General features: G+C 35.2%; 1 protein-coding gene across 2 annotated transcripts in view; it reads right to left on the bottom strand.

Annotated features, from left to right (window-relative positions):
• Window positions 1-24,957, bottom strand: part of EIF5B (eukaryotic translation initiation factor 5B) — a 63,657-nt gene that overhangs the window by 21,759 nt on the left and 16,941 nt on the right. The window contains exons 5-10 of one of the 2 annotated variants that reach the window (XM_081265003.1): window positions 23,142-23,359; window positions 22,616-22,766; window positions 13,374-13,472; window positions 12,787-12,876; window positions 11,061-11,135; window positions 122-408 (exon numbers count right to left, since the gene is read on the bottom strand). In XM_081265003.1, the coding sequence (XP_081121129.1) occupies window positions 122-408; window positions 11,061-11,135; window positions 12,787-12,876; window positions 13,374-13,472; window positions 22,616-22,766; window positions 23,142-23,359 (920 nt within the window). The remainder of the gene's footprint in view (window positions 1-121; window positions 409-11,060; window positions 11,136-12,786; window positions 12,877-13,373; window positions 13,473-22,615; window positions 22,767-23,141; window positions 23,360-24,957) is intronic. The other variant, XM_081265004.1, reaches the window with a different exon arrangement.

Here is a 24,957-nt window from a genome sequence, read left to right as displayed (position 1 = left end):
GAGAAGAGTTAAGAAAAATATTTTTACAAGTGCTGCTGCTCAAGGCCTTTAGTTATAGAGTACAATCCTAATGATCATGCAAAAGTGGGAAGAAAAGGAATGAAAAGAGGAAAACAAATACCTCAATTCTCCGTTTTGCTTTGTCATAAGCCCTTTCTTCTTTAGTTCGATCATCATCAGAGTCATATTCAGAGTCTGAGCTCATTTCTTTACTTGGCTTTTTATCTAATGTTTTCCCTGAATCTTTCTCATCTGACATCTTTTCCTCTTCCTCATCACCTTCACTGCCTTCACTTTCTCCTTCTTCCTCTTCTTCCTCTTCACTCTCCTCTTCTTCTTCTTCCTCTTCTTCCTCTTCCTCCTCCTCTTCAGGGTTTTCTTTCACTTCTATATGAACCGTGTTTCCTTCTTTCAGAAAAGCAAATAAATTTTAAAATAAATTAAAGTTGACATTATAAGTTTGTATCAAGACAATGGAGATGTTAGGGTAAGGGAAAATCATACTGAAATACATTAATTAAGACATTAACATTGTGTTTTCATGCCTCATAAATGCAAGTACATATCTCTATATTACAATGAAGAGAGTCATTTAACAGTAAAAAACTTAAGGTAGAAATCCTTCTGAAGTTAATAAAAAAAAGCTCTAAGTCAGGAGCCAAGGGAAAATAAACATAGGAGATGAGAAACATGTAATCCTTACCCAGGGGGTCATTAGCTGTCTCAGTGCTATAGTGCCAGCCACCGGGAGTCCAGACCTACCCAGGACTGGTGGGGAAAGGGGGATGGTGAATGGAGTGGGCAGACATTGGGTTTTACCCTTACTGTGGGGTGACATTGTGAAGAGTTACATCCTAAGGATGAATAAGAAATAAGACTTTTCATTATTGGCAGATCACCTGTAGATTGTTTGAATTCTAAATTTATAACAACACGATTCCATACTGCTAGTTCATACTTACTCCCAGTGAAAAACAGGTTGAATATTCCTAATCTGAAAATATGGAGTCTGTAATGTTCCAAAATCCAAAACTTTTTGAGCACAACATGACACCATAGGTGGAGAATTCCATATCAATAAACCTTATTTCATGCACAAACGTATTTGAAATATTGTATAAAATAACTTTTAGGCTATGTACAGCAGGCATATGTAAAATACAATACATTTCATGTAGACTTCGGTCCCATCCTAAAGATATCACATTTTATATATATATACACACAAGTATTTTAAAATGTAAATATCCAAAATCCAAGATCTCTGATCTCAAGTATTTCAGATAAAGAATATTCAACCTGTACATAAACAACTGGCTCTAAAGAACAGAGATCATTCTTGACTTTAAATTATTCCTACAGTTTTATAAGTGAACTATCTAACACAAGTTCTGCTGCTCAAGGCCTTTAGTTATAGAGTACAATCCTAATGATCGTGCAAAAGTGGGAAGAAAAAGAATGAAAAGGTGAAAACAAATACCTCAATTCTTGATACTTAAAAGTATCAAGCCACATGAGGAAAAAAATTACGTAAGGAAAATCAGCATATAAGATACCCAAAGGGTATACTTTAAGTTATAAAAGCAAGAATTTTTAAATGATTATGCTTCTAACATTCAGGGAGCAACAAACAGTTAAAAATTTAAGAAGGTAAATAGACAATATACAAAAATAGCCAAAATGTAAAATCTGAAACTGGAATACCAAGAAATAAAATTCAGAACTCAAATGAGATGGGCTTAACAACAGGGTAGAAACAGCTAAGGAAAATTAATCACCTAGAAGACAGAAAAAACAATCCAGAATGAATTATGAGAGTCAACAGGTAGAAGCTACAGAAAAGATGAAAGGAAACACCAATATAGGAAGATCTATCAGACACACTTATAACCCTATGGGAAATGATGACTTACACCATAACACTAACAAAAACAAAACCACACATTCATAAAGCCATATAAGCAGAATAAATAAAAACTTAGGCTAATATCTGGTTTCTCAAAGAAACAATGAAGCTAAGGCAAAGGAATGATAATTTCAAAGTGTTAAAAGTTTCAACCAAGAATTCCTCACTCAGTAAGTTTTCCATGATAATGAAATAAAGATATTTTTAGGAAAAAAACATGGAATGCCTGAACAGCAGATCTATACAAAAAGGAATTCTGAAAAGGCTTCCTCAGAAAAGAAGAAACGATCCCAAATCGAAGGTCAAAGATGCAGGAAGAAATGAAGCAAAACAAAATGTTAAGAATGTGGGTAAACTTAAATATTGAAAGTATAAATAAGAGTAATAAGCTAATACAGAAAAAAATACAGAATGAAAAGAAATGAGAGCAATGATATATAAACTGAGAGTTAGGAAAATGTTTATGTACTCGAAAATCCTTCATTGTTGGGGAAAGCGGATAACATTAGCCTTGGTTATTCAAAAAATGCACATTAAAAACCTTTTAGAGCAACCAACTAAAAGAATTAGTAAAATATGTAACTTCCGAGGTCATAAAAGGGAAATAAAATGGAATTCAAAAAATACAATTATCTAAAAGATGGCTAGAAAGGAAGGGTGTGGTGGAACAGAATAAAGGACTTAGTAAAGTGAAAAACTTAAAAGCAATGTTTCATCAATACATCAAATGTTAATATACGAAGGGATCCAACATGGCGACGGGGGCGGAGAGGTAAAGTCTCTGACCCCTTCAGCTGCGCGGGCATAGGGAGACGTAAACTGTCTAAATGCTGTTTGCTCAGGATCACTAGGCAATGCTGAGCTGACGTGGATCTGGGGCGAACAGTCTGGGCCTCTCGGAACACACCGAGACCGGATCGGCTGCATTCAAGCTCCGGTTTGCCTGCTTCTCGTGACTCAGCACTAACCATCCCGCTGAAATAACTGGTCGGCCCTCCTGAACTTACAGAGGTAAAAGCCAACCGAGCCTTCATAGGCAGTGGCAACAGGATTGAAAGGGAGCTTGGGAGAGACAGTCAGTACCCACCCGTTGCATTGGTCACCCGGCAAAGAGAACAAACGGTCACCATTTGCATGGGATACCACCATGGCAGAGAACTGACATCACGGGCGGAGGAGATAACTTCATTGAAACCAGCGGCTACAGGTGTCTAATCCCCTAGACATCCCTCTCCACACAGCAGGGAAACCTTAAGGGCCCCTCCCAGTTCTCCCATGAGTGCGATAGCCAGACCGAGGGAATCAGGAGTGGCGGGGAACTCCCGGCTACCGCTCCCACCAGTGCTGACAACTGAGGTCCATTGCACCAGCTACCAGGGGAGTGGCTACCGGAGGGCAAGCAAATTCGCTGGGGGTTCTCAGCCCCAAGCTCTACAAACGTAGGGTCTGAGGGAGGCAAACAGGGAGAGTATGCCTAGACGTTCATGAAAACAGGGCTCCCAGGAGCACCAGACCTGGCGTGTAGCCAGTATTGTGGTGAGCGTCACAGGTGAGCGGGGCCTGGCTTGAGGAAACACAAGAGAAGGCTCTAGACACTCAGGATTGGAGACCCGCACAATCTGGGAGGAAGAGCTGATGCACAGTGACTGCTAGCCACCTATTGAGAAGAGAAGCTCGGCCCAGTGGGTACAGCTCCACCTACTGGAAGAGAGGTTAATCGAGCTCTATGACTGCATTTATTTTTTTTTCTTTCATTTTCATTTTTTTTGTTGTTGTTCTTTAACTTTTTCAAAATGTTTTCAATTTTAATTTTTTTATTTTATTATTATTTTTTTAAAAACCTTTAATTTCCATTTTTTTATTATCATTTTTTTGTTTTAAATTTTCTTTCTTCTTTCTTTCTTTATTTTCTATTTTTTTCTTTTGTCTTTTCATTTCTTTTCAATTTTCTTATTCCCCATTCCTTGAATTCTACCTGCCTACTCTCATTCTCTCTAGTGACTTCTTCCCGTCCCTTCTAATATCTTTCCTCCCAAGCATCAAATAAATTTATAAGACTAAACAGTAACTCAGCAATCAAACAGAACAAGAAGTAACATGAGCAGCATAAAAAAGCAAGGAAGAAAAGGAGTACAAACAATGAAGGGCAGCCTAAATATTCAGGAGGACCTAGAGTCATCAGAAAAATGGTCATATAAAGAACTCAAGGAATATCTTACACAGATGGAAAGGAACCTTAAAGAGTATATGAGACAGCAAATCCAAACAGTGAAAGAACACATTGAAAATGAATTACATAAACAGATAAAAGAAGAAGTTAAGCATCTTTATCAGGAGATAGAGATTAAAAAAAATCAAACAATAATTCTAGAAATGAAGGAAACGATAAACCAAATTAAAAACTCAATTGAGAGTATCACTAAGAGTGGAGCAAGTAGAAGCCAGAACATCAGATAATGAAGACAAAATATATCACCTTGAAAAGAGTCTAGCCAACTCAGATAGGATGGTAAAAAATCACGAGAAAAACATCCAAGAGATATGGGATAACATAAAAGACCAAACTTACGAGTCATCGGGATAGAGGAAGGTACAGAGATTCAAACCAAGGGAATGAGTAACCTGCTGAATGAAATAATTACAGAAAACTTTCCAGAAATAAAAAAGGAAACAGATATACAAATTGTAGATGCATACAGGACTCCGAGCACACAAAATCACAGTAGACCAACGCCAAGACACATTGTTATGAAGATATCCAATATACAAAGAGAAAATATTAAAAACTACAAGAGAAAGGAGGCAGATTACATTCAGGGGTAAACCAATAAGGTTTACAACAAATTTTTCATCCCAGACCCTGAAAGCGAGAAGATCCTGGAAAAACGTATTTCAAACACTGAAAGACAATGGATGCCAACCAAGAATTCTGTATCCAGCAAAATTAAGCTTCAGGTACGACAACGAAATAAAAATCTTTCATGATAAACAAAAGCTAAAAGAATTTGCAGCCAGAAAACCAGCATTGCAAAGCGTCTTGAGCAAAACACTACACAAGGAAGAAATGAAAAACAACAACCAAAACCATCAGTGGGAAGTGCCTCGGTAATGACAGAGGGTGGGGGGAAAGCTAATCATGGAGAAACAAACTAAATTAAAAAAAAAGATAAATAATCAAACATGGCTGGAAGTACAAACCATATATCAATAGTAACTCCATAAACATTAATGGCTTAAACTCTCCAATAAAGCGACATAGGCTGGTAACATGGATTAAAAAAACATTTCCAACAATATGTTGCCTCCAGGAGACACATCTGATTGGAAAAGACATACACAGGCTCAAGGTGAAAGGTTGGAAAAAAATATACCACGCACACGGTCTTCGTAAGCAAGCAGGGGTGGCCATCCTCATATTGAATAAAATCAACTTCAAGACTAAGTTAATCAAAAGGGATAAGGAAGGACATTATATACTGTTAAAAGGAACCATTCACCAACAAGACATAACAATTATCAATATTTATGCACCAAATAATGGTGCTGCGACGTTCATAAAACAAACTCTCCTCAAGTTCAAGAATCAAATAGACCACAACACAATAATCATGGGTGACTTCAACACACCTCTCTCACCATTGGACAGATCCTCCAAACAAAAGTTGAATAAAGAAACTATAGAACTCAATATCACAATCAATAACCTAGACTTAACTGACATATATAGAATATATCAACCATCATCAAGTGGATATACTTTTTTCTCAGCAGCACATGGATCCTTCTCAAAAATAGACCATATATTATGCCATAGGGCAACCCTCAGTAAATATAAAGGGGTGGAGATAATACCATGCATTTTATCTGATCATAATGGAATGAAACTGGAAATCAATGATAAAAGAAGGAAGGAAAAATCCTACATCACATGGAAAATGAACAATACGTTACTGAATGATCAATGGGTTACAGAAGACATAAAGGAGGAAATCAAAAAATTCTTAGAGATAAATGAAAATACAGACACAACATATCGGAATCTATGGGACACAATGAAAGCAGTTTTAAGAAGGAAATTCATCGCCTGGAGGTCATTCCTCAAAAAAAGGAAAAACCAACAAATAAATGAGCTCACACTTCATCTCAAAGCCCTAGAAAAGGAAGAGCAAAACAACAGCAAATGTAGCAGAAGGCAAGAAATAATTAAAATCAGAGCGGAAATCAACGAAACTGAAACAAAAGAAACTATCGAAAAAATTAACAAAACTAAAAGTTGGTTCTTCAAAAAAAATTTAAATAAGATCGACAGACCCTTAGCTGTGCTAACGAAGAGAAGAAGAGAGAGAACTCAAATTACTAACATACAAGATGAAAAAGGCAATATCACAACAGATGCTACAGAAATACAGAAGACAATTAGAAATTATTTTGAAAACCTATATTCCAATAAAATAGAAGATAGTGAAGACATCGACAAATTTCTTAGGTCATATGATTTGCACAGACTGAGTCAGGAGGATACACACAATTTAAACAGACCAATATCAATGGATGAAACAAAAGAAGCAATCAAAAGACTACCAACCAAGAAAAGCCCAGGACTGGATGGGTATACAGCAGAGTTTTACAAAACCTTTGAAGAAGAATTAATACCAGTACTTTTCAAGTTATTTCAGGAAACAGAAAAAGAGGAAGCTCTGCCAAATTCATTCTATGAGGCCAACATCACCCTGATTCCGAAACCAGACAAAGACACCTCAAAGAAAGAAAACTACAGACCAATATCTCTGATGAACCTAGATGCAAAAATCCTCAATAAAATTCTGGCGAATCGGACACAAAGGCACATCAAAAAAATTGTGCACCATGATCAAGTAGGATTCATTCCTGGGATGCAAGGATGGTTCAATATACGGAAATCAATAAATGTTATTCACCACATCAATAGACTTAAAGATAAGAACCATATGATCATCTCGATAGACGCAGAAAAAGCATTCGACAAAGTACAGCATCCCTTTATGTTCAAAACATTAGAAAAACTAGGGATAACAGGAACTTACCTCGACATTGTAAAAGCTATCTATGCTAAGCCTCAGGCTAGCATCATTCTGAATGGAGAAAAATTGAAGGCATTCCCTCTAAAATCTGGAACAAGACAGGGATGCCCTCTCTCACCACTTCTGTTCAACATAGTTCTCGAAACACTGGCCAGAGCAATTAGACAGACGAAAGAAATTAAAGGCATAAAAATAGGAAAAGAAGAACTTAAATTATCTCTATTTGCAGATGACATGATTCTATACCTAGAAGACCCAAAGGGACTACAAAAAAACTACTAGAACTAATAAATGAATTCAGCAAAGTGGCAGGATATAAAATCAACACGCATAAATCAAAGGCATTTCTGTATATCAGCGACAAAACTTCTGAAACGGAAATGAGGAAAAACACTCCATTCACAATATCCTCAAAAAAATAAAATAAAATAAAATACTTGGGAATCAACCTAACAAAAGAGGTGAAAGACTTACACAATGAAAACTACAGAACCCTAAAGAGAGAAATAGAAGAAGATCTTAGAAGATGAAAAAATATACCCTGTTCATGGATAGGCAGAACTAACATCATCAAAATGGCGCTATTACCAAAAGTTCTCTATAGGTTTAATGCAATGCCAATCAAAATCCCAATGGCATTTCTTGTAGAAATAGATAAAGCAATCATGAAATTCATATGGAAAAATAAAAGACCCAGAATAGCAAAAGCAATTCTAAGCAGGAAGTGTGAATCAGGCGGTATAGCGATTCCAGATTTCAAACTATATTACAGAGCAATAGTAACAAAAACAGCATGGTACTGGTACCAAAACAGGCGGGTGGACCAATGGTATAGAATAGAGGACACAGAGACTAATCCACAAAGCTACAACTATCTTATATTTGATAAAGGAGCTAAAAGCATGCAATGGAGGAAGGATAGCATCTTCAACAAATGGTGTTGGGAAAACGGGAAATCCATTTGCAACAAAATGAAACTGAATCCCCTCCTCTCGCCATGCACAAAAGTTAACTCAAAGTGGATCAGGAGCTAGATATCAAATCAGAGACTCTGCGTCTGATAGAAGAAAAAGTTGGCTCCGATCTACATATTGTGGGGTCGGGCTCCAAATTCCTTAATAGGACACCCATAGCACAAGAGTTAATAACAAGAATCAACAAATGGCACTTTCTTAAACTGAAAAGTTTTTTCTCAGCAAGAGAAACAATAAGAGAGGTAAATAGGGAGCCTACATCATGGGAACAAATTTTTACTCCTCACACTTCAGATAGAGCCCTAATATCCAGAGTATACAAAGAACTCAAAAAATTAGACAATAAGATAACAAATAACCCAATCAACAAATGGGCCAAGGACCTGAACAAACACTTCACAGAGGAGGACATACTATCAATCAACAAGTACATGAAAAAATGCTCACCATCTCTAGCAGTCAGGGAAATGCAAATCAAAATCACCCTAAGATACCATCTCACTCCAGTAAGATTGGCAGCCACTATGAAGTCAAACAACAACAAGTGCTGGCAAGGATGTGTGGAAAAGAGTACTCTTGTACATTGCTGGTGGGACTGCAAACTGGTGCGGCCAATTTGGAAAGAAGTATGGAGATTCCTGGGAAAGCTGGGAATGGAACCACCATTTGACCCAGCTATTGCCCTTCTCGGACTTATTCCCTGAAGACCTTAAAAGAGCGTACTACAGGGATACTGCTACATTGATGTTCATAGCAGCACAATTCACAATAGCTAGACTGTGGAACCAACCCAGATGCCCTGCAATAGATGAATGGATAAAAAAAATGTGGCATTTATACACCACGGAGTATTACTCTGCACTAAAAAATGACAAAATCATGGAATTTGCAGGGAAATGGATGGCACTAGAGCAGATTATGATTAGTAAAGCTAGCCAATCCCTAAAAAACAAATACCAAATGTCTTCTTTGATATAATGAGAGCAACTAAGAACAGAGCAGGGAGGAAGAGCAAGAAGAAAAGATTAACATTAAACAGAGACATGAGGTGGGAGGGAAAGGGAGAGAAAAGGGAAATTGCATGGAAATGGAGAGAGACCCTCACTGTTATACAAAATTACATATAAGAGGTTGTGAGGGGAATGGGATAATAAACAAGGAGGGAAATTAATTACAGTAGATGGGGTAGAGAGAGAAGATGGGAGGGGAGGGGAGGGGGGATAGTAGAGGATAGGAAAGGTAGCAGAATACAACAGTTACTAATATGGCATTATGTAAAAATGTGGATGTGTAACCGATGTGATTCTGCAATCTGTATTTGGGGTAAAAATGGGAGTTCATAACCCACTTGAATCTAATGTATGAAATATGATATGTCAAGAGCTCTGTAATGTTTTGAACAACCAATAAAAAAAAAGATAAAAAAAAAATGTTAATATACCCTAGGTAAAATACAGTTATTGACAAATCTAAGCTTGCTATGGTCTGAATGTGATGTCCTTTCCAAGATTCATGTTGAAACACAATATTCATTGTGGCAGTATTAAAGAGGTGGCACCTTTTGAGAATTAGGTTATAACGAATGGGTCAATGTTCTTTAAAAGAAGCTTCAGAAGCAGTTCAATCGGGGCTGGGGATGTGGCTCAAGCGGTAGCGCGCTGGCCTGGCATGCGTGCGGCCCGGGTTCGATCCTCAGCACCACATACCAACAAAGATGTTGTGTCCGCCGAGAACTAAAAAATAAATATTAAAAATTCTCTCTCTCTCTCTCCTCTCTCTCACTCTCTCTTTAAAAAAAAAAAAAAGCAGTTCAATCCTCAGGCCCTTCAACCCTTCTACCATGTAAGAACAGTTTTCCTCCCCTTTGAAGGACGCAGCAACAACATACCATCTTGGAAGTAGAGAACAACTGTCACCGGACAATGTCAGTAACTTGATCTTGGACTCGCCTATTCCAAAACTTTAATCACCCCATCTGTGCTATTTTGTTACAGCAGCATACACTGAGACAATGCTTTTTAAGAATATAGAAAGAGTAATAAAGATAGAAAATGATCCTATACATCAAAGCTGGTGTAGCTATGAACAGACTTCTAAGGCAAAGGCACTACCTGAAAAAGGAAATATATATTTCAATATTATACAAAAGTCTCAGTGCATCAGAAAGATCTAAGATTGTGTTCACCTAATAACTTTGCATCAAAATATATAAAGCACAAAATTAACACAACTTAGGGAGAAACAGAAAATCCACAATAGTGGTGGGAATTCCTTTATGTTTTATGTGATGGTCCCAGTAAGAGTAAAAACACAACAGAAAAAAAAAAAATCAAAACCAGAAAAGACTAAAAAGATCAGCAAACTTGAGCTAATAATAGAAATCAAGGCATCCAAGTACTACAGAATGCCTTCTAACACATATAAAACATAATAACTGATCATATGCTGGGCTCTAAATCAATACTACGTATTTCAAAAGACAGTTATCTTCTCTGATTACTGAATTTCTTAATTTATAAAAGTGAGTAAATACATTATTTGTAAATGTAAATTAGAAAATATCAGAACTTGTGGAATTTGATGAAAGCCATGCTTAAAGAAAACTTATGGCTTTAAACAAGGATTGGGTGGGTAAGGGAGACTGGGAAAAAAATTTTAAAAATCAAAGAGCCAAACATTATTCTCAAGAAGACAGAAAAATAATAATAAATTAAACCCAAAGGAAGTGGAGATTTTAGTGACAAAGAAAAAGTATTGATAAAAACAAAAAGAAAAAAAAAACCCTGTGTAATTCTTATTCATAGTGATTAGGAGCTATACTTAGCCGACTTCTCATTGCACTTTAGGGCTTTCTGTAGGCTACATAAATAACAACCTTATTTATGACATCATCATTCAGGGAAAAAAAAATGTATTCTAAACCCTGAAGAGCTATCTTATACATGACTTTCTGAAAACCCATTTACTTGGATTTAGGAACCACAGCAATGGAGAATAATACTGGTCCTCATCCCCAGGAATGTTCACCTGTCTTTCTTAACCAGGAGACAGATTTTTATTTAAATATACAGATCTCTAATAACGATGGAATTTATCAATGTGTGCTTATGAGTTATTCACCTTTTTCTCTCTCCTCATCACTGGCCATAGCTTCCCAATCATCCAATCCACCATCCTCAGTTTCCTCCTCCTCTTCTGTAAGTAAAAAAATTTTTCATTTTAGACACATTTAGAAATATAAGACTTCCTATAGAAAAAAGTGGAAAATTATGTTGACACTTAAAAGAAATGCTTTACACAAAAAGTATGTATGCAGTTTTGTTACAATCTTTGGAACCATAATTAGGATGTTATAATTCACTATTAATAAATGCACTACATTTCCTTCTATACTTACAACATACCATGTTAAACTTAATCCAGATTTCATATTTGAAGTAATTAAAATATTAGAAATACAAATACTGAAATGTTCCTTTAAATATTGGAAGGAGTATGTGAATACACTCACAGTTCTTCAGGATAAAATTTCACATTTACTTTTTGTACTTTCAACTCATACTTCAGTCATAGAATTTACTTATTTTGCTCTAACCTTTACAAAAACATGCAGAAACTACTTAAATATCAAAGTTGAAGCTATAAAATTACCATCACCATGCCAGCTCAAAAAAAAAAAAAAACGAGTACTATGCTTATAACACCAAAATAGGGAGAAAGCTAAAATTTGATTATCTGAATATTAAAGAATTTAATAATTTAACAATCACAACTCTTTTTTCACTGAGATTCTAACCAGGGAAAAACTTATTAAATGAAGATGGGCAGGAGTATACCTCAGTGATAGAGCACTTCCCTAGCACGAACAAGGTCCTGGGTTCAATCACCAGTATAAAAAAAATTAACAAAAATACAAAGAAAGGAAAATAATTAAAAGAAAAAAGACAAAGGTTGGGCATACCCTTTCCTGTAGTAATTATTATTTATAAACAAGTCTGGATAAGCCACCTTTAGGAGAAAATGAGACTCAAAAACAAGTACCCAAAACACTGCTCTGAATTAACAATTTTTTATGGTGCTACAATAGGTCATATCAACTTATTTTCTCTAATTCACCATATTAATGCTAAGCTGCAGTTGGATCCAGGCAAAATGGCCTTATTTACTTAGAGTAAAGGGAAGGAAAGGATTATGCCAATTTCATCATCTACCATCATGTTTCAGGCTTTACATTCTCTTTATTTTTCCCACTCTTATCCTATCTTTAAACTTTGGAAATTCTCTTCCATACAAAACTTCCATTTGGCTAGCCGCTGGTGCTCTCATTAATCTAATAAGCTGGAACAATGATTCATTTAAAATGGGTGGGAAAAAAAAGGAGGCCAGAGATTTTCCCGAACCCTTCAACACAAGTGAAAAAGAGAAACTTAACTGCTTTTATTTATGTAGTAAATAGAAGTGACCCCTGAGAAAGTTTTTAAATGCCAATTTTTAAAAAAAACATTCTAATTAAAAATGCTTACAATCTGCTTTGGGAAGCATTAAGTAAAGGAACTTCAGGGCCTTGAGATATCAAACCCAAGAATTAAAAACAGAAAATCCAAATCCTTCTAGCATCTCCCCAAAATATGTTAATGACACTACTGAAAAGAAAACAGATTCAAGTCCCACTTGGATACTTTCTCAAAATGAAAATAAAAAATAGTTTACAGAAAAGAACTATTCAAAAAAAGGGTGGGGGGGTCACCTAGCCAGATTTTTATGTGGTCTAAAACAACTTAATAAACTTATGACACATAGCACTATTTAAAAGAAATTAATTAACTAACAGGCTAATGTTACTGGCCTGGTTCAATACGAGGTGCTGTCTCTTCTTTTTCTGGTATTTCTTGTTCCAAAACTTCTACGGCAGCACTTATTTCCAATGGTTCAGACACTGAAAAGGTGACAGAAATCAATTCAACATTTTTATAGCATATAATTTCTATTAACATAGTTAACTACTGATAAAACTGCATAGTAAGAATCTATTTCTTCAGTAATCAGGCAAATATTATAAAGGAAACTACTCCTTCTGTTCATGGAATAAAGCTAAGTTGGGAAAAAAACTGATATTTTTGCTTTTCAGGTAACAATATTCTTAAGTAAGTCTCATATTTTTCAAACTAAAGAACTTTTCCCATTAGCCTTTCATTTGGATCAGCTAAGAGTGAGGACAATGAGAAGAAACAATATATGGGAAAGCATTTCTTGGGGCTGGGGATGTGGTTCAGTGGTAGAGCATATGCTTAAAATGTGTGAAGCCCTAGGTTTAATTCTAGGCACCACCATCAAAAACTTTCTGATTTGTTGATTTAAGGCGGCATTTTATTTTAAAAGTTATAAGAAACAGGCAAAATAGTTTCTCAATCAGCCACTATTTTATATACAAACCTTCTTTATTTTCTAGTTGCTGTGGTGTTTTTTTCTTCTTTTTATCTTCATAAATTGGCCTTTTCTTTGGCAAAGAGTCTTTTGATGGCACTTCCACACCTAAAGGATAAAAATGGAAAACGTCAGGTTTGTATCATTTGTATGTCATCTCAGAATCAGAACTTAGAAAGGTAATATTTCTTTCACCTCACACTACCAAATATAAAAAAGGGCATTCAAGGAAAACCCTCTTTAAAAGATCAAGTCTTAAATTTATGAGTAAGACTCCTCACATCATTAGTCCCTGGAAAAACATTAATCTGTTATCTACTCCTAAAGATCTGCTTTTCCCAAATGTCACAAAAATGAAATCTTTTAGTCTGGCTTCTGCCATACTGGATTTGAGAGTCATGCACTTGGTTGTAACTATCAGTATCACTTCTATGTATTGCTGAGTAGCATTCCATTGTATGAATGTACCAGTTTATCCATTCACTAGCTGAAGGATATGTGAACTGCTTTCATTTTGAGGCAATTGTTTCTGCACTAACATTTCTTTTGAATAAATGTTTCAGAATAGGAATGATGTAAGGTAAATACTACTCAATGTTGTTTACTTACTTGAGGTCCTGAGGACCAAACTCAAGGTCCTCCATATGCTATGCAAGCATTCAACCACTAAGCCAAACCCCCACCCAACACATATTTAATTTTTATCAACAAAACTATAGTTGATTTCCAGAGTGGCCTTACAATTCTGCATTCCCACCAGAAATGCTGTTCTGCATGCTTGTCAGCATTTGATAAAGACAAGTTTTTATTTATTCAGATTTATGTTATTCTAATAAATGTATAGCGCTTCCTCATTGGGGTCTTATAGTTCCCTAGTGACTAATCATGTTGAGCATTTTATTCACGTTTATAACTTCCTGGTGAACAAGGCTGCTTAAATCTTTTTCCTACATTAACACATAAAGGTTTTCTTCTTGTTGAATATGAAGAGATCTTTATATTTTCTGGATATTAATTCTTTGTCAAGTATGTGTATTCTTTTTTGGCATGGAGGATTGAACTCCAGGGCACTTAACCACTGGAATTCTCTTAATGGTGTCTTCTGCAAAGAAAGTCACCAGACTTCCTCAAAATGTATTATTTCTCCCTTTTATGAGTTATACTTTTATACCTAATCACTTTTTTTGGCCTTATACAAAACAGCAAGATTGTCTCCTATGTTTTCCTCTAAAACTTTTATAGTTGTGTATTCAGTTAGGTCTAAGGTCCATTCTTCGGTAATCTATCTATAATTAGTAGGAATTGAGGTTTTTGTTGTCTTTTGCATTCGAGTATCTGATTATTTCAGTACCACTTATGCAAAAACTAAACTTAGTTTATCCATTAAAATACCCTTCCCCTCTAGCAGGGAGGAAAAAAAAAAAGAGAACACATCAACTAACCAATATAGATTCTCTGTTCTCCCAGTCTATTTGTTTACCATATCACACTGTACTGATGATTTCCTGTGGCTTGAAATCCAGTACTGAGTCTTCCAAACTTGTTCTTTCCTTTACTAAGAGTACTTTTGGCCATTCTAACTCCTCAGTGTTTTCATACATTTTGAAAGTAATTCATAGATGTCCACAAAACATGCTGAGATTTTGACTAGGATTACACTGACACTGCAGATTAATTCTGGAGAACTGATTACCTTAAAATAAGTCTCATGATTTGTGAATACAGTATTTTTCCATTTATACAGGTTTACTCACTGCTGTTGATATACTCAATAGTATTTTATAGTTTTAAGCATGTAGATCCTTCAAATATTAGGTTATAACTATTCTGATTTTTTAAATTATCATGATATTATTAATTGCTAACATAAAGAAATACATTTGATATCTCCATAATGGTCTTATATCTCCAACCTTGTTGATCTCACTTATTAATGCTGGGCTGTTTGGGGTAAAGGAGTAGAGATTCCATGGGATTTGTTATGTAGATAACCATCATCTGTGCATAGACAAATTTACTTGTTTCATGGACTAATTTATTTAGCCTAACAGCAGTTAGGACATTCCAGTGCAGTGCTGAATGAATTCAGTGAGAGTGGACAACCTAGGTTTAACGTCATCTCGCCAAGTTAAGGTTTAGCATTCTGTCTTTCACCATTAAGTATAGTAGCTATAAATTTTTGTAGATATTGTATGGACTTTTAATATATATGGGAGGATAAGATTGACCAAATAAATTTTCTGCATTTATTGAAATGGTCATGGATTTTTCTTCTTTGGATTATTGATATAGCAAAATATATTTATTGATTTCCAAATATTAGTCCAGCTTTGCATTTCCAGGACAACCCCACTTGATCATGACAGATTTCTCCTTAGATGTAAATATATATAAATACATAAATATGCACATATATTGCTGGAATCAAAATGCTAAAGTTTAGTTGAGAATTTCTATATTTAAGCTCACAAGGGACACCAGTTTGTATATTTCCTCTCTTGAACTATCTTTCTCTCAGTTGGCAACAAGGATAATGCTGTCCTCACAAAATGTGTTGGGTATTTCCTAATATTCACAACAGGTCCAACTTCTTTAAATATTTATTAGAATTCCCTGGTGAAATCTAGGTTAGTTGGAGTGTTCCTTGTGGGTAATGAACTCAGCTGAAATTTAAATAGTATATATAGTCCTATATTTTAAAAACAGTTATATGACTATTCAGATTGTGTTTCTTGGTAAGTTTTGGTACTTTGTCTTTTTAAAATGGCTCTATTTCATCTAAGTTTCTAAACTTCTCGGTGTAGAATTGTTCATAGTAATTCCATCTAAGTTCCTAAACTTCTGGGTATAGAATTGTTCATAGTTATTTCTTATTATTATTTTAATACCTGCAAAGACTCCATGTTTCACTCCTAATATTAGTTGGTGGTGTTTTGTTTTGTTTTGTTTTTGTTTTTTTGGTACCAGGAATTGAACTCAGGGGCACTCAACCACTGAGCCACATTCTCAGCCCTATTTTGTATTTTATTTAGAGACAGGGTCTCACTGAGTTGCTTAGCGCCTTGCCATTGCTGATGCTGGTTTTGAACTTGAGATTCTCCTGTCTCAGCTTCCCTAGCCATTGGGATTACAGGCGTGTGCCAACACACCCGGCTACCTTATATTAGTTTTGTTTGGTTTTCGGTTCTAGGGATCAAACCCAAGGCATCATGTATGCTAGGAAAGAGCTCTCATCCCCAGTCCTTTTTTCTTTTTCTTTCTTTTTTATTTTTTAATAATTTTTAGATAGGGACTTGAGAAGTTGTCCAGGCTGGCCTTAAACTTTTGTGTCCCTCCTGCCTCGCCTTCCCAAGTAGCTGGGATTATAAGTAGTAAGTTGTGTGCCACCTGTGCCCCACTAATACTGGTTTTAAGCTCAACTTTTTCTTAGTATAGCTAGTGGTTTATCAATTTTACAGATCATTTCAAGGTTTCACTGATTCTCTACTAGCTTTCCATTTTCTATTTCATTATTTTTAATACTTCTTTCCTTCTGCTTATTTTGTTCCTTCAGTTTAAGATGGACTCTTAACCAAAGATGTGAAACCTTTTTTTTTTTTTTTTTTTGTATCTGAGGCTATGTTTCCCTCTATGAACTCTGTCAGTTGCATGCATCTCACAAATCTGGATATGGTATACCTTTACCTGAATTCTACCCAAGGCTGTATCTTCATTTTCATTTGACCCAAGACAAATTTTCTTGGGTTTTCTCTTTGACTTATGGGTTAATTAAAAGTATGTTCTTCAACTTCCCCATATTATTGTGTATTTACAAGATATTTCTACTATTCCTTCTTAGTTTAATTCTGTTTTGGTACAAAAAAACCATTATACATGATTTTAATTCTTTGAAAGGCTTTAAAATTTGTTTTATGACTCAAAAAATGACCTACTTCAGTGAATGATGAATTTTAGGTTAGACACATACATACAGGATTGTTACAGCTTTTTTGGAAGATGAAGTTTTTATTGTTATATAGCTTCCTCTTTATTAGAAATTTACTTTTTCTGATGCATATTTCAGATTAATAATACAACTCCAGCTTTCTTTTGATTAATGTTAGCATTGTATCTCTTTCTATCCTTCTAATCTGTACTGCAATAATTTAAAATGGACTTCTTATAGATGGCATATAGTTAGTTCTTGTTCTCAAACAATCTGCCTTTTAATTGGTATGATCAGATCATTCGTATTTTAGGATTATGGTTGGTTTTAGGCCTATTATTAGATTTCTTCTTGTTCCCTCTGTGTTCTGTTCCTATCTCCCCCTTTTCTATTTTCTGTAGGATTATCTAAATATTTGGTATTTCACTTTGCCTTATCTACTAGCTTAATCAATTTTAGTGGCTCCTGCAGGGATTAAAATATTCATACCTAACTTTCCACATTATATTTACAATCAATATTTTACCTGGCACATGAGCCACTCAGAGGTAAATCTAGGTCTTGTTCATTGGTTTATATCATAGTTCAGTTCTGGAAGCTTTGGCTATGCTTCTTTGGGTCTGTTCCAAGCATACACAGCTTCCTGGTGAGCCTGGGAGTAATGTCAGTTCACAAACAGTTATAAGAACCTCTTTCTCCAGCTCTCTTCTCTCCAGTTTCCCCTACATGCTGTGGCTCTCAGGAGCCCTTCTTTCTGATTCCTCTGGCCAAAAAGATGAGTCTCTCTTCAGGTTTTATGTTCCAAAGTTGTTAGAAAGTTTCATATAATTGGGGCTGCCATTTGGCACAAGCAGCAAAAGAGAAAAAGTAAAAACAAAAATAATGGCAAGGCCCCTCAACTCTTCAGACATCAGAGGCCCCATTCCTGGCTTCTCTAGCCAAATGGGCCCATCATTCTAATGTTATAACAATGATTATACAAAAATGTATTCAATTCAAAGAAAACCAAATAACTTAAAACTTTTACAGATGAAAAGATGGAAATTCTGAAACTTTTCCTCACATCCCCCTCAAAGACCACAAAAACCTCCGCTGTCATTATGTAATTCCATAAATTTGGGACTATAATTGACTGAAATAGAACAAAGTAGAAAAGCCCAAACTAGGCCACAGTTAAGAAGATAAACTCTACTTTTAACCTGTTTTTTTCTCTCACAATACCAGAAAGACAAAAACAGATTTCATTCTAAAATCAGCTCTTTCAAAGTACTTCCTTAGTAGTAATGCAAAATTTGCCACCACTTATATATCTTCTGAAAATAATTATAATTTATCAGTTGTATTTTGCCTGACACACAGATTCAAGAACTAAAGTGGACAGGCATTCTGCCTTATAGACAAATAAATAACATTAAATAACGTGCTACAAGTTTCTGCAAAGGGCTAATGATCTCCAGTTAAACAAGGGATTTTGGTCTCTGAAAGATATGGTGAAATAGGACAAGAAAAAAATGTTTAATCTCTGATGAATTCACAAATAAGTTTTAAGTATATGCTGGGCAGAATAAAGCCCCCCCCCAAAAAGAATATTAAAGATGTGCCTTAGATTAAGGACTCTGAAATGCAGAAATTATCCCAGGTTAATCAGGTAGGCCCTACTTAATTACATGATTCTCTAAAAGTCAACAGCTTTTCCCAGAGTGGAGTCTAGTGTTAGAGTACATGTGATTATGAAAGATGGGAAAGAGTGATGCAATGGTACTGGCTTTGAAGATGAAGGAAGGAAGTCATCAGTCATGGAATGTGGGTAGCCTCCAAAAGCCAGAAAAACAAGGAAATATATTCTCCCCTACAGTGTCCAGAAAAAAATATGTAGACCTGCCAATACCTTACCCAACTAAGACGTGGGTCAGACTGCTAAACTACGGAATTGTAACATTAAAAAAATGTGCTATTTTAAACCACTAAATTTGTGGTAATTTATAACAGTAATGTTAAAACTAGGACAAAGTAAACAGACATTTTCATTATCATTACAAAAAAAGTTAATAATACTTTTGTTCACTTTGGCCAGCTTAATAACCAGATAAAAGCATATGCAAGGAAGATTCAATAAAGTGATATGGCCAGAATGAAAATTTTTCATGTCAAGTCAGTAATCTGTTCTTATTTGAACTCATGGTTCTTATCCAGCTTTAAATATTTGTTTTAATATTTTCCCTTAAATAGAGCAAATAAATAAATATGGTTAAATCAAGAGATGGCAGAACAGGGCTGGGGATGTGGCTCAAGCGGTAGTACGCTTGCCTGGCATGCGTGCAGCCCGGGTTCGATCCTCAGTACCACATACAAAGATGTTGTGTCCACCAAAAACTGAAAGATAAATATTGAAATTCCCTCTCTCTCTCTTTCTTTAAAAAAAAAAAAAGAGAGAGAGATGGCAGAGCTAATCGAGGTCAAATCTTATTCACAAGTACCATTACTAAGTCTTAAGGAAATACATCTTTAAGAGTCAACAGCTAATGGTAAATTCCAGCAGATATAGGAAACCAATAAGATGACAAACACTGAGCAACATTATGAAGAATAAGAAGAAAGATCAAGGTCACAGATACCACTCAAGAAAATGTTTCTTCCAAGTATGTTCTGTTATTTGACAAAAACACAATTGTATGCCCAATTTATTTTAAGTTAAGCTTTCCATCTAATTACCATAACTACATGTCTAACTACTCCTTAAAGTAGCATTTCTGAGACTGGTGAATTACTCCCATCCTAATTGCTTCATGAGTGGTTTTAGCCTTTTGAATATAGTCACCAGTCACATCTGATGTTTGTGCATTAACAATACCCAAATTTATTCTCTAATTTCATTTTTTTCCCCAAAAAAGTATATGCTCAAATCAGAGTAAAATTTTCTGAAATCTAAGAACTGTATTTCTCTACATCTATTGCCCCTAGCAGACATATAATATATAATTAAAGAGGTAGTCACACAGTTTTAGATCTGGGTCACTGAGTCAGTTATTTAAGCTCCATGATTCACCATATCCTCATCTGTATGTTAGGACTAAAAAATATATATGTAAGAGTGTACAAGGGGAAAAATAAACAATTTCAAAAGTTCATTAAAGCATCAGTTATAAACTAAATACACAATAAAGTATAAATATTACTATAATTATAGCCTAAGTCTCAAAAGGACTATAATATAAAAATCTACAAATATTGGAACAGGAAATTAAGGGAAGACCCAATATAGTCTTCTCGAAGGAGCAAACAACTATTTTAAACCATCCTATTTACAAAAACAGAATCGTATGCCCAATTTGTCATCTGTAATCACCATTAATTACTGACCACCCTTAATTACAAGACTCCCTGACTTAGCAGCTGATTCCAGATCTAGGGTAGAATACATGCAAGATAAACCTGAGATATCTTATTGTGTGAGAGAGTAAAAACCAATCAAAGATCAAGTAACGTGATTTATTTATTTGGGCACCAACCTGAATGAACTGCCACTGGTCAAAGATATTACGATATGAGTATCAAACTATAACAACTTCAAGAGATGAAAACACATCAATTATATGAAATTCCATTAACCTGGCACCCATACAACCAAAACACAAAATTAATCTCATGGGCCACCTATGGAGGCTACCAGGACACCAACTTTTTATTTTGAAAACTAATAAAAAGAAGTAAAGAATTAAGCACTTATTCTGGATTTCATGTATGAACAGTATTTCAGGAAGTTTTTCTTTAGAGTCTAGCTAATTCGATGCAGAAGAAATGACAAAATTAGATTACCAGTCAATAATTCCTAAGGAATACAGGATATAAAATCACCAATTAGGCATCAAAAAAAGTCTTAGGTTAAAAACTCAATGAAGGCCATGCGCTGTTGCACACACCTGTAATCCCAGCACCTCGGGAGGCTGAGACAGGGAGATTGCAAGTTCAAAGCAGCCTCAGCAAAGTGAGGCGCTAAGCAACTCAGTGAGACCCTCTCTCTAAATAAAATACAAAACAGGGCTGGGGACATGGCTCAGTGGTCGAGTGCCCCTAAGTTCAGACCCTAGTACCAAAAAAAAAAAAAAGTCAATGAGGGCTGGACACAGTGGCACACACCTGTAATTCTAATTACTTCAGAGGCTGAGGCAGGAGGATTATAAATTTGAGTCCAGCCTCCTTAATTTAGCAAGATCCTGACTCAAAATAATAAAAAAGGACTGGGAGGGAGCTCAATGATAGTGGGCCTAGGTTCAATCCCCAGTACCAGAGGAAAAAAAGAGTCAATGCCTCAATGCACTAATCAATCTTGACGTCACTGTGAGAGAGACAGCCTGATTACGTGTCCCCTTAACATGAGGCAAGAGAAATACACAGCATCAGTAGGAAGCAACCAAATCACTGGATTTAGGAAATTACAAGAGACAGAGAAGTATATTTGCCAACATCAGACACAATTAGACAAGTCCAGAATATGAGAAATTCTAAAGAATTATCTAGTATTATCCACAAATAAATGGCAAACTGAAATTAGAGGGTAGAATGAAGGTGATGTTAGTGAGACAAATATATCAATCAAATGTAATCTGTAGACCTTATCTGGATCCAGGTGTGAACTATTTGTAAAAGATAAGTGGAAAATATTAAAATATGGAGAGAAAAATCAGATATAAAAAAATTGTTTTGCCGAATGTCACAACATATACTCTATTTATGATAAAATGTATCCATCATCTGTTAGATACAGAAACTAAAATATCTATGAGTTAATGGAAAAAAAGGAGGGGGCGGGGGAACCTATCTGGGATTCCCTTTTAAGTATTCCAGGACAAAAAAGGAGGCAGAAGGGTATAACGCAACAATGGAAAATATTGATAATTACTGAAACTTGTTGTCAGGTACTCATTATATCTCTATTTTTGTTTGGGAGGGTTATTTATAGAAATGCCATCATTTACACATAAATTTTTGACCTAATAAAGAAGCCATCTTAGGCTCAGGTGGTGGCTGAGAGGTGAAGTGCTGGCCTAGCATGTGTGAGGCACTGGGTTCTATCCACAGCACCACATAATTATAAAAATAAAGATATTGTGTCCACCTATAATTAAAAAATAGACATTTAAAATAAATAAAGAAGCCATCTTCCTAAGGAATGAAAATACATCATGTATTCCTCATGTTTTAACTTTTCCACAACATTTCACAGGAATTTTCCTTCTGATTCAATTCTGTTCTCCTTAACGTTGTAAGGACATAACTGCATGAGAGAAGCTGCCAAACTATTCAGCTGATTAAGTGTACAACTTACCCTGAGCTTGTAGAAGTTTAAGGGTAGCTTCGGCTCTGGCTCTGGCTTCTCTCTGGGATTTAGTTAAAAGCTTCCCTTCTTTTTTTAAACGTTCTTTTCTTTCTTTTTCTTTTTGTTTTTTCCTTTCTCTTTTTTCTTGTTCCAATCGCTCCTGTGAAAGAATACATATCAGATAAAAATTGTATTAGCTAAAAGAACTGTAAACTTTAAAGTAAATAACTCAATAAACAAAGTTCTTTAGATAAATGCAAAGTACTACTGGGAGATTCTGAATGAAAATGTTGTACATACACTATTATCAATTAACATCAGAGGAGCTTACTGTCAATAATACATTAGCAACCTTTGTCTCTACATGAGGAAATCAAAGGTAGGATTTTTTTTTCTTTTCATAACATTATCTATAACAAAACATTAGTATAACTAAATTGCTATACAAATAGCAATCTTAGAAACTAGAGATACTGAATAGAGAGATTTTAAGTAAAATATAACATTGATGTTGCAAACTTCATGAAAAATATACCTCTTCTTTACGCTTTGCTTCTAATTCTTCCAGTCGTTTTATGCGTTCCTCCTCTTCCCTCTTCTGTCTTTCTTCTTCTTCTTTAAGTTTAGCCAGAGCTTCTTGCATAGCTTTTACAGTTGCTTTGCTAGGTCCTTTTTTCTTCTCCTTCTCTTTTTCTTCCTTTTCCGCCTTCTTTTTCTTTTTATCTTTTTTCTTTTTGTCTCCTTCATTGTCATCTACCAAAAAGAACAAAGATAAAATATTATTTAAAAAAAAAAAAACAACATGTTCTTTCCTATAGAGATATTGAACAAATCCTAGCTAGAGTTCAAAGACAATAATGGGCCAAGACAATAATGGGCTAGATGTGTGTGATCAAAGCATCCTGAGGGGGCTGGGGATATATAGCTCAGTTGGTAGAGCGCTTGTCTCACATGCACAAGGCCCTGGATTCAATTCCCAGCACCACAAAATAAATAAGTATACGTGTGTGTGTGTGTGTGTGTGTGTGTGTGTGTGTGTGTGTCCTGAGCACCTGAATATTTAGAACAGCTCAATATAACCTGAAGTTGGTTTGCTGATGTGCCTATAATGCTGGTGTTGGTCTGAGCTATCCTAGTAAATATGAGAAGACAGAAGGATTCTGGTGGCAGCAGCAGGAGGGCAATATTGTAACTCAGGTTTCTCTTACACCATGGTACCTGGGCCAAGTGGCTGGCACATGTAAGATGCTTGTCTGAAGTTCTAAAGAACAGAATGAACTAAATACCATTTAAGTTCTTTAGCTAGTTTCACTTTTACAAGATGGGGATGATGATAATTATGTCTACTTTAAGGGACTATTAAAAGAATGAAATACAAAAATATACATAATTATACTCCAAAAAACCTGAGTTTAAAAAGTTCTGAAGCTACTTTCAAGGTGTTTCTCCTCAAAAAAATTCAAGAAATAAAAACTTCAGTGGTTAAAAATTTTTCCACTGCATGTTTTGAAATCTAAAGAAAAACTATTCTAAATTTTAAGAATAAAGTGCTTCTGTGTAAATCATTTGATCTTTAGCTATTTTTTCCTCTAGGTAAGTGAAGGAAATTGAGTAGAATGTTTTTCTTAACTGGTTCTAGTATTAAAATGTGCTTCGTTACTGTTTACATGATGTTAACTAATTTTAGTATTTTAATTTTACTTTTTTATTTCACAGACCATACTGCTTTTACAGACAGGAAAGGATTTAAAGATATCTGACACTGAGTTTTCAGAATAAAGTTTTCTTTAGCAATTTAAACAGTCTATTAACAGCAAAAAATAGTTCTTACAATGAAATTCTATAAAACCACCCATCTGGGAAAATAAACCATTTGAAAGACATTTTATGCTATATATGTAAATGCATAACAATGAAAATCAAGCATAAAGTTGTTAGGGTTTTTTAAACAAGGAGAGAAATGAATTACAGTAGATGGGGTAGAGAGAGAAGATGTGAGGGAAGGGGAGGGGGGATAGTAGGGGATAGGAAAGGTAGCAGAATACAACAATTACTAATAGGGCATTATGTAAAATTGTGGATGTGTAACCGACGTGATTCTGCAATCTGCATTTGGGGTAAAATTGGGAGTTCATAACCCACTTCAATCTAATGTATGAAATATGATATGTCAAGAGCTTTGTAATGTTGTGAACAACAAATAAAAAAAAATAAAATAAAAAATAAAAATAAAAAAAAAGTTGTTAGGGTTTTTTGTTTGTTTGTTTTTTGAGGTGCTGGGGTTTGAACCCATGATCTCTGCACTCTAGGCAAGTGTTCTATTACTGAGCTAGACTTGCAGCCCAACCTGT

Source organism: Spermophilus citellus, assembly GCF_964194105.1.
Source record: "Spermophilus citellus genome assembly, chromosome: 13".
Taxonomy (NCBI): Eukaryota; Metazoa; Chordata; class Mammalia; order Rodentia; family Sciuridae; genus Spermophilus; species Spermophilus citellus.
The sequence above is the reverse complement of the archived record's forward strand: the minus strand, read 5'-3'. Positions and strand labels throughout refer to the sequence as shown.